Here is an 11,240-nt window from a genome sequence, read left to right as displayed (position 1 = left end):
CTTCTTCAATCTAATTATTTAGGTAAATTTCGGGGTACTTCTTTACTTTCACGGCGCCACTAGATTAGGACAGATAGGATATCGCGGTCATCGCGGGCATTGAATGCACTAAAAAATCGGATGCGACGCGATGCCCGCGATTTCCCATAGGGACCAATGTTAAATTTCTCAATTGACACGATTTTTCTGTTCAATGCTTCAATTGACACGATTTTTCCATAGGAATCAATGTTAAATGGCCCACAGAGGCCAAATAGCCACCCTGAAGTGTGAAATGGCCCCCACAATTGTTAACGCCACCCCACGATCAACGTGAACCCGAAGCGTGGCGAGCGCAGCGAGCCCGCGAGGGGCGGCAGTACGCGTCCTACGACCTTTTCATACCCCCAATATCCATGTCGGCGTGGAGTTGAGAATAGAATAGTGTGGCGAGCGCAGCGAGCCCGAAGCGTGGCGAGCGCGAAGCCCGCGAAGGGACGCGTTTACCTGTGAAGGTATCCGCGTCCCCTCGCCACGCTTCGGGCTCGGTGGCTCGCTGCGCTCGCCACACTTTAGAAAATCAACTCCACACCGACATGGATAGTGGCGGTATGAAAAGGTCGGAGGACGCACTCGCCACGCTTCGGGGTGGCATGGATAGTGGTGGTGACGCAAAAAAAATGGAATGGCATAGCTGCGTCAAATAGTACGTACCCATGACATGGGTGTATGGTGGCAGGCGATGTGATGCGATATGTCATTGTATAAGTACTCCTGTGCACTAAATATGCACATCTGATCATATCTCATAGCATGGGTGCTTATACAATGAAATATCTCATCGGATCGCACCCTGTCTATGGTGCCGTCCTATCCAATGCGATATTTCATTGTATAAGCACTCCTGTGCACTTAATATGGAGATTGCATTGCATCGCATGGCACCATACACGCTGTGCGATCCGATGCGATTTCACTATGGAGGATAGCCCTGTACACTGTAAGCATACAGGGCACCGTGCGAGGAAACAAGTACCAAAGATGGTTCTATGTTGCATACCTCCCAACTGTCACGATTACAGCGGGACAGTCCCGATTTTCGGGTCCTGTCCCGCTGTCCCACCCGCGGCAGGCATTGTCCCACTGCGGGGGATGGCAGTTGGGAGACCCCCCAATCTAATAGAATAGACGCTGTGCGCATGCGCACAGCGTCTATTCTCGTATAAAAATGAGGTTGCGGCTAATTAGCATAAGTCGTGCCCTCATTTGCATACGCCCCACCCCCTTTTCGGGCGCTTCTTCGGCACGAAAGTTGGGAGGTATGATGTTGTACAATATCTGGTTATCCATAACATAATCACTAAGCCTGTGTATATAATCTCAGCTACAGCTCAGCCGCGCCCTGTGTACACAATGTGACCTCACAGGTTTCTGAGTGTCAGAGATTTACTTTCGTTTCTCCCTCCCGCTGCAGCGATGGCGTCTGCTGATCTGAGACAGGAGCTGGACTGTTCCATCTGCCTGAGCATTTATACAGATCCTGTAACCCTGAGATGTGGCCACAACTTCTGCCGGGTCTGTATTGATCGTGTGCTGGATACACAGGAGGGGGCTGGAGTTTATAGCTGTCCTGAGTGCAGAGCAGAGTGTCAGGAGCGTCCTGCACTGCAGAGGAACATAACGCTGTGTAACATAGTGGGGAGGTTCCTGTCTGCTCGGCCAGATCAGGAGGAGACTGGGATCTGCTGCACTTACTGTGTGGACTCTCCTGTACCTGCTGCTAAGTCCTGTCTGCTGTGTGAGGCTTCTCTGTGTGATAAACACCTGAGAGTACACAGCAAGTCAGCAGAACACGTCTTATGTGACCCCACCACTGCCCTGGGGAACAGGAAATGCTCCGTCCATAAGAAGGTCATGGAGTATTACTGCACTGAGGATGCTGTCTGTATCTGTGTGTCCTGCAGTTTGGCTGGAGAACATCGGGGACACCGGGTGGAGATGCTGGATGAGGCTTCTGAGAAGAAGAAGGAGAAGCTGAGGAATGTTCTGCAGAAACTGACCACAAAGAAAGCGGAGACTGAGAAAAAAGTCCAGAGACTGCAGGAGCGCAGGAGAGAGGATCAGGGAAAAGCAGCGGGTGTAACAGAGACAGTCACTGCCCTGTTTAGAGACATCAGGAGACAGCTGGAAGACCTGGAGAAGAGAGTCCTGAGTGAGATCTCCAGGCAGGAACAGCGCGTTTCACTCTCAGTCTCTGATCTGATCCAGCAGCTGGAAATAAAGAAGGACGAGCTGTCCGGGAAGATGCGTCACATTGAGGAGCTGTGTAACATGTCTGACCCAGTGATTGTCTTACAGGAACCGGACACAGGGGACTTGTGTGACACTGAGGAGCTGAGTAACACGTCTGATCCAGAGATGGATGTAAAAAGAGGATCAGATATGTGGGATACCAAGGAGGAGGATGCTGAAGAGGGTTATACTGTGGAGGAATGGGATAGTGAGGATTATATTGAGGAGAATGATACCGAGGAGGGGGATAGTGAGAGTGATTCTGAGGAGGGAGCAATACATAAGATAGGAGATCTGGATCTCATCTCAGGCACACTACACACATTATCTAATATAATAACAGGTATAAATACAGGGATCTATGTGCCAGAACCTACAGACATATTACTGGATGTAGCCACAGCTGGTAATACAGAGTCTGATATAATAACAGGGATAAATACAGGGATCTATGTGCAGGAAGCTACAGACCTATTACTGGATGTTACCACAGCTGGTAATACAGAGTCTGATATAATAACAGGGATAAATACAGGGATCTATGTGCAGGGACCTACAGACCTATTACTGGATGTAGCCACAGCTGGTGATTATATACAGATATCAGGTGACGGGAAATCTGCATCCTGCCCAGATATAAGCCTGAATTATCCAGTAACACCAGAGAGATTTCAGTATTATCAGGTAATAAGCACCAGGAGATTCTCCTCAGGGCGACATTACTGGGAGGTGGATGTCAGTAAGTCAGAGTGGTGGAGGGTGGGGATGTGTTATCCCAGTATAGACAGGAGAGGGCAGCAGTCATACATTGGTAATAATAACAAGTCCTGGTGTCTGTGTAGGATGTATAATCGTTACTTAGTGATACATGACAGGACAGAGATCAGGGTAGGTGACAGTATCCCCTGTGACAGAGTGAGGATATACCTGGATTATGAGGCCGGACAGATCTCCTTTTATGCTGTGTGTGGCAGGATCAGACGCTTACACACTTACACTGCCGGCCTCACTGAGCCCCTCCATGCTGCATTATGGGTAGGGGAAGATTGTATAACTATATCTGGGGGAGTCAGGTGCTGGGAGAAATTACCATAAGGAATCTTCACAGGTGACATCTCAGAGAAAGGAAACTGATTGGTGGAACATTTAGCCAATAGAATGAAACAGCGGGTAGTGCTACAGCTAAGCCCCTCCCCTACATAAACCAGGTGACCAGTGTATCTGAATTTGTGGGAAGAATACATCACATATATATGGTCCCCACAGTAGTATATATCAGGAACACTGAACATGTTTAAAAATCCCAAACCCCTGATCGCAACCAGAAACAGGCGGGATCGGCAAATCGGACATTTTTCGCATGTTTCATTTCTCAGGTTCCGCAACGGATCACTAATCATCGCTGGCTGAGGATCCAATTGGCATATCGTAGATTGGAGAAACAGGCCGTCTGATGTGTGTGTGGGGGGGGGGGGGGTTCTTTAGAAATTGTCATTACAGTTATATATTTTCTGTGGCATTTCTCTGCCTCTCAATGTGATTGGTTGCAATGTCTGTCTGTCAAACTGTGTTCTGTAGTCACTTGCTCTTATTGGCTGTGGAATGTCTCTCTATAGCTCCTCCTACTAGGAATTGTAGTTTCTTAAATATTGAACGATGAGCATACCTTATTGCTTTGCTGTATTAACAAGTAATTTGCAAAATCTATAATCATAATAAAGAGTATTTTCTCTTTCATTGCTGATATTATTATACATTGTTCCAGCAGCGCAGTACACAGGGGACACAGTGCATATAACACAGCGACGTACAAGGCAGACAGGGTACTTGTGTTGTTTTACAGCGCCACGCTATGCTACGTTGTCAGTGTAGGCCAACGGCAGGCCAGCATAGTCAGCATAGTGTCCCTGCGGCAGGCCAGCGTAATCAGCATAGTGTCCAAGTTAGGCCAGCATAGTCAGCGTAGTGTCCCTGCGGCAGGCCAGCATAGTCAGCGTAGTGTCCCTGCGGCAGGCCAGCGTAATCAGCATAGTGTCCAAGTTAGGCAGTGTAGTTAACGTACTGTCCCTGCGAGCTGCAGATCTGTCCCCGGCAAGCCTAGTGAGCACCTCTCACACAGCGCCGGTAACCACCAGATCCCCTGCGCTGGCAGACGCCGGTGGGAAGGCGATCATGTGGGCACCGTCGGAGATGCACTCCATCTGCCTGGGACGCACGAGCGTCTCATACGTAAGTGCGTCTCAGTAATTCATGCAGCAGGGTACGCAACCCTGCCCATGTCCTCTTCAGGGAGACAGTCAGGGTTAGGCATCCGATATGCGCGGGCGTCTCATGCGCAAAGGGGGGGTGCGTCTCATGCACAATAAAATACGCATTTGCCAGTGCTCCATGTTACCTACTGGCAAATGCCTCCATTTCAAATCCCCACTGTCCACGCCATCCTGAAGCGTGGCAAGTGCATTGAACCCCGCTAGGGGATGCGGAACGCGTCCTCCCGACCTGTTCATACCCCCACTATCCACATCGGCGTGGAGTTGATTTTATAAAGTGTGGCAAGCGCAGCGAGCCATCGAGCCGGAAGAGCACAGAGAGCCCCGCGAGGGGATGCGGAATACACATCAAGTAATCTGCATCTCCTAGCGGGGCTCACTGCGCTCGCCACAATCGGGCTCGTTTTCCGTGTCCCCTTGCTGGGCTCGCCGCGCTTCGTGCTCGGTGACTCGCTGTGCTCGTCACCCTTTATAAAATCAACTCCACGCCGACTTGGATAGTGGGGGTATGAACAGGTCAGGAGGACGCGTTCTGCGCTTGCCAAGCTTCGGGCTGAAGTGGATAGTGGGGGTGTTTCAGGAACACATTCACACCGGTCATGTGATCCATCTGAAACAATAATGATGACAAACAATGAGCAATGTTAACTAATAGCGTAGAACAACAAGTCTCAGTTAGGTCAAAAACATTAATTCTTCCCTGACAGCAGCCCCTCCAGATGCAGCTGATGTTAATGCAGCTGTGTCATCCTCAGCGTCGGCTGCTTTGTCGGCAGTTGGGACGAGAGTTAAAACATGTAATATACGCAGGAAAGCGTCCTCCGCCCCTAGGGTTTTACACCACATAAATTCTTGTAAGTATGAGTCCAGGTATTGGCGTACAGTGACCCTCTGCCGCTTATCCCTCAATTTGCAGGATCCCCAGAGCCTCTCAATATTCTGTGTATGCACCCCAGTGTCTGGGTCCACAAAGTTGTACCGGTGGTTGACGCGCATGTGGTGGTACCCGTCTGCTGAAGTTCTTGCGTATTGTACGCACCCCAACAGTCCGAGTAGATGGTGGTACCTTGCTCAATGTGTGCTTCGATGGCAGACATTATGGTCCTGGCATGACGGCTGGCCACTGGTGTGATGAAACAGTCACTGGTGTCGCGTGATATCCCACCGAAGAGCCACTGCTGTGGTAGGACACATCCAATATGGCTTCTACGTTGAACAAATAGACTTTTGTCCACCTCTACAATTTTTCCAGGTCCACCAATCCAGAGTTGGGGGTTGTGCCATGAGATCAAGGGTACACGCCTCTCGCATCAGGTTGTTGTACAAAATGCCAGTTGAGTTGGAGATTTTGAGGTGCCGCTCACAAAACCTTACACTCGTCAACGCCTCGGCCCATGAAAAAATGAAGCGCAGAAGGGTCAGAAAGGATAGGTGAAATCCCCGAAACTAATTTGCCCCGTGGAGACTGACCTTCTTCTTGCAGCCACTTACTGACAGAGACACAGATCTCACCCACACAATATAATAAGCAGTGACACAGCGCTGCGTAACGCTGACTGACTACGCTAACTGCGTAACGCTGACTGACTACGCTAACTGCGTAATGCTGACTGACTACACTAACTGCGTAACGCTGACTGACTACACTAACTGCGTAATGCTGACTGACTACGCTAACTGCGTAACGCTGACTGACTGCGCTAACTGCGTAATGCTGACTGACTACACTAACTGCGTAACGCTGACCGACTACGCTAACTGCGTAACGCTGACTGACTGCGCTAACTGCGTAACGCTGACTGACTACGCTAACTGCGTAACGCTGACTGACTACGCTAACTGCGTAACGCTGACTGACTACACTAACTGCGTAACGCTGACTGACTACACTAACTGCATAACGCTGACTGACTACGCTAACTGCGTAACGCTGACTGACTACGCTAACTGCGTAACGCTGACTGACTACGCTAACTGCGTAACGCTGACTGACTACACTAACTGCGTAACGCTGACTGACTACACTAACTGCGTAACGCTGACTGACTACGCTAACTGCGTAATGCTGATTTACTACGCTAACTGCGTAATGCTGACTGACTACACTAACTGCGTAACGCTGACTGACTACGCTAACTGCGTAACGCTGACTGACTGCGCTAACTGCGTAACGCTGACTGCGCTAACTGCGTAACGCTGACTGACTACGCTAACTGCGTAATGCTGACTGACTACACTAACTGCGTAACGCTGACTGACTACGCTAACTGCGTAATGCTGATTTACTACGCTAACTGCGTAATGCTGACTGACTACACTAACTGCGTAACGCTGACTGACTACGCTAACTGCGTAATCCTGATTTACTACACTAACTGCGTAACGCTGACTGACTACGCTAACTGCGTAACGCTGACTGACTACGCTAACTACGTAACGCTGACTGACTACGCTAACTGCGTAACGCTGACTGACTATGCTAACTGCGTAATGCTGATTTACTACGCTAACTGCGTAATGCTGACTGACTACACTAACTGCGTAACGCTGACTGACTACGCTAACTGCGTAATGCTGATTTACTACGCTAACTGCGTAATGCTGACTGACTACACTAACTGCGTAACGCTGACTGACTACGCTAACTGCGTAATCCTGATTTACTACACTAACTGCGTAACGCTGACTGACTACACTAACTGCATAACGCTGACTGACTACGCTAACTGCGTAACGCTGACTAACTACGCTAACTACGTAACGCTGACTGACTACGCTAACTGCGTAACGCTGACTGACTACGCTAACTGCGTAACGCTGACTGACTACGCTAACTGCGTAAGCTCGTTAGCCGCTAACGTACACACAGTCGCAGACACTACGCTGGCCGCGGGAACACTACGCTGATGCTGACAGGGACACTAAGCTGACTATTTATGTGGTGCCGTGAAACTACACAAGTACCATTTATTCTTAGTACCCCTCATGGGAGGAACTGTGTAAAAAGCCACACCTGATTGGGATTATATAGGTAACTAGGTGATTCATCGCGCCCTCTGGGCGCTCTTCACACCACCATAAGGGGCTACGCCCACACCCCACTCCCGCTGCTTCAGGGGTGTTCAGTCAGTCCCGCCGCTCCGGGTGGGGGCGGGGATACCCACTGCTCCAGCGAGGGGGGTGCAGGCATATCTGATGCTCCAGCAAGGAGGGGGGTGCAGGCACACCTGCAAACGAGGAGGTGGGGGGTCATGTAGACCCGCTGATCCGGGGGTGGGGGGTGTGGTATGCACGCAGACCCGCTGCTCCGGGCGGGCATACCCACTACTGCGGTGGGTGGGGTGCTCTGGGGGTGGGGTGTTGCGGGCAGACCCACTGATGCAGTGGGTGGGGGGGGCGTGCTCGCAGACCCGTTGTCCTGGGGGAGGGCAGCGGTGTTGGCAGACCTGTGGCTCCGGTGGGGGCATGCAGGCAGTTCCGCTGATCCAGGGGGTGGTATGGGCGCAGACCCGCTGCTCGCGTGGGTGTGTGTAAGCAGACTCGCTGCTTGCGGGGGGGGGGGTGGGGGGGGGCAGGGCGGTGAGCAGGCAGACCTGCACACGTGGGGGTGGGGGTGCGGGCCCAGGCAGACCCGTTAATGGGGGTGGGTGGGAAAACCTGCTCACGCGGGGGTTGTTTGTGTGTGCGTGTAGACCCGCTTGGGGGGGAGTGCGTGTAGACCAGCTTGCGGTGGGGGGGGGGACATGCAGACCCCCGCTGATGGGGGGGTTGTGGCCAGACCTGCTGATCCAGGGGTGCGGTGATATGCGCACAGACTCGCTGCTTGTGCTGAGGGGAGGGGGGTTGCAGGCAGATCTGAGCACGCGGGGGTAGGGAGGTGGGGCGGGCAGACCCACTTAAGGGGGGGTTGCGGGAAGACCCGCTGCTCGCCGGGGGGGGGCTGGTGGTATGCGCGCAGAACCGATGCTCGCGTGGAGGGGGGTTGCGTGCAGACCCGCCTGCGAGTGGTGGGGGGTGCGGCCAGACCCGTTCACGTGGGGTGTGCAGGCAGACCCGCTCGTGAGGGGGGCGGGTGTGGGCATACTTGATGGGGGGAGGGGGTGTGGGCAGAACCACTTGCGGGGGGGGGGGGGGGGGGTTGGTTGCGGGCAGACCCGTTCGGGGGGTGGTGTGGGGAGACCTGGGATGGGCGGTGCGGGTAGACCCGCTCGCGCTGGGGGGGATGCAGGAAAACCCGTTTGCGGGGTGGGGGGGGGGGGGTTGTGGGCCTCTGAGAAGAAGAAGGCGAAGTTGTGGGATGTTCTCTCGAAAAAAACAACCAAAAAGAGAGCGGAGCCTGAGAAAAGCGTCCAGAGACTGCAAGAGTGCAGGAGAGAAGTTCAGAGAAAAGCAGCGGGTGTAACAGAGACAGTCACTGCCCTGTTTAGAGACATCAGGAGACAGCTGGAAGACCTGGGAGTCAGGTAAGAGTGTACCACGGGGGGACGCCAGCCTCCCGTGCCACTTGAACCTGCACAATCAAACCAAGACTGTACCCTTTGCATCACTGCTGATTTTAACCCCTTTACCTCCACCCGCCAGCCCCGTCCTACCCCACCAGGCATAGCCCAGCATTGGCACTCCTGCTTGCACCACCCCCACAACCTGACCCCTGCAATTTTATACCTTCAATAAAGTAATTTCATCATTTATACACTCTGGCATTTGCTTAAATCTAATTTATCAACAAGTGCAACATACACCACGATTTATCACACTTCTTTAAAGAGCGCAGGTTACAAAAACCCTTTTGTATGCAAATTTCTCTGTGAGGTAGGTCTCCTCACATGTATCCAGCTGCCAGTACTTTTAGTATACACCAAAGAGGAGAGCGCTAGCCAATCAGCGTGCGCACAGTGTTTTCAAAATCAGAAGCGCTTCCCGCGCTGCCGCCCGGCGGATAGCGCTAGGCTCAGACTTCTTATTTCCAAGACACTGCAGGGACCCGGCGGCCGGCGCCAACTCACTACACAGCGACGCAGGGAACCTTCTCACCGCGGCTTCTAGACAGCGCCGCAGGATCCCCCTGTCCGCACCCTAGGGGGGGTGTTTTAACTGGGGTGGGGGGGAAAGGGGGTGCAAAATTTTTCCCGGCAGGGGGCGCGCAATATTTATTGTTACGCCACTGGCTGTAAGTATAAAGAAGCAGATATTTGCACAATAAAGAACGGTAGCTAGTAAAGACTCCTAAAAATTCTTCTCCCCTTAGCAAACAGATCAAAGGGTGAAACATAACAATTCAACAAACATGTGAAGGGTTAGACCGTTGATAAAAAGACATGTAGAGCACATTAGGAAAGATAAAGCATAAGATAACCTGTCACATTCAAGTTGTCGTATGACATGCCCTTGGTACCAGGCATGAAGTACTGAAACAAGTAAATCTAGATGCCCTGGGCAGCTACTGGAAAGACGTAATTCAGAGTGGTAGATGTTTTCTATTAACCGGACAGAGGGAGAGAAAAATTAACAATTTAATAATGAAACGGAAGCTGAAATATCCCAGACTTCCTCCATTCACATTTTCCAATTAAGACACAGATTATTGTCTCATGCATATTATACACATTGTATATGTAACACATGGAGTGGTATAAAGGTTTATTAAAATACATTTATAAGTATAAAAAAGCATAGACTCTTAAAGCAGTGGTTCCCAACCTTTTTTCTCTCCCGTACCCCTTGATTTGGCTTTTCATTGATAATGTGGCTTCTCATTTTGAAATATGGACAGTACTTAGCGGTATGTGGATCCTTATGCATGTCCTTATATTAAGGAGGAGCGGAGGAGTAGTGTACAGCAAGGAATCATGCCCTTCTGTGTCTAGACACTGGTTGTGTATTATCTCCAGTATTCCCGCTAACACCGGTAGGATTAATGCAGCTGCATCCTCCACCTTTGTCAGTGCTGGGCAGATGAAGGCTGATGTCCAAGGGCAGCATAGGAAGCTCCCAGTGGATTGCTGGTCAGGCATATGACACAACATGGTTTGTCTCCATGGCAATGGGTCTTCTTCAGCCATCAAAAGACCTTTTCATCGTCCGCCATTACCAATATCATTTTCAAGTACCCCCAACTGGTCTGCAGAGTACCCCCAGGGGTACTAGTACCACAGGTTGGGAACCACTGTCTTAAAGGAATCAGAGCGCCACCTAGTGTCGAGAAAATAAGGCAAGGGTTAAACTATAGCACACTTAAAGTGTAGAAGCTTCACAGATGTGGGAGGTGGGGTACTTTTAATGCTTTGGAGAGTTTTCTGTTTCTATCTCTGCAGGGAAACAAGTCAACAGCATGACAATTGGAAGTCTACAAGTGGATCGGATGGAAGAGAAGGCGCCAGGAAGATCCAAAAATATTGATACCTTTTTTTCCTACACAGATGCAATGGAGAAAGACAAGCCCAGCTGTAGACAGATGATGGTCCTCGAGATGACTGCTTGGATACCAACAGATGATTGGACAGGAACCCAGCTAGAAAGTCCCAGAAACAGACAAACTACACAAGATAGGAATTTGGTTGTAGTGCTGCGCTCTGTCACTAAGATTCTACAAATGGGTAAAATAAATGATTTTATTGTGCAAAAAAACTGTATATAACAATTGCTCTTTTCAATAACAATGTCCAGTCACTTGAGACTGGAGGATATGTATTCCTTCAA

The 11,240-nt window shown here is 50.7% G+C and overlaps 1 protein-coding gene across 2 annotated transcripts; it reads left to right on the top strand.

The window, feature by feature from the left end:
- Positions 1-1,452: 1,452 nt before the first annotated feature.
- On the top strand, positions 1,453-4,008 carry LOC146073602 (E3 ubiquitin/ISG15 ligase TRIM25-like). Of its 2 annotated transcripts, XM_083180885.1 has the most exons (2): positions 1,456-2,614; positions 2,795-4,008. In XM_083180885.1, exons 1-2 carry the CDS (start codon positions 1,456-1,458, stop codon positions 3,364-3,366), a joined length of 1,731 nt encoding a protein of 576 aa, XP_083037011.1. In that variant the 3' UTR covers positions 3,367-4,008. The 2 variants fall into 2 exon arrangements, with proteins under 2 accessions (XP_083037012.1, XP_083037011.1); XM_083180886.1 differs by having other exon boundaries at positions 1,453-4,008.
- The last annotated feature ends 7,232 nt before the right edge of the window (positions 4,009-11,240 follow it).

This window comes from Crinia signifera, chromosome 4, assembly GCF_055691185.1.
Source record: "Crinia signifera chromosome 4, ASM5569118v1, whole genome shotgun sequence".
Lineage (NCBI taxonomy): Eukaryota > Metazoa > Chordata > Amphibia > Anura > Myobatrachidae > Crinia > Crinia signifera.
Note: the sequence above shows the minus strand (reverse complement) of the source record. Positions and strands in the feature narration are given on the sequence as shown.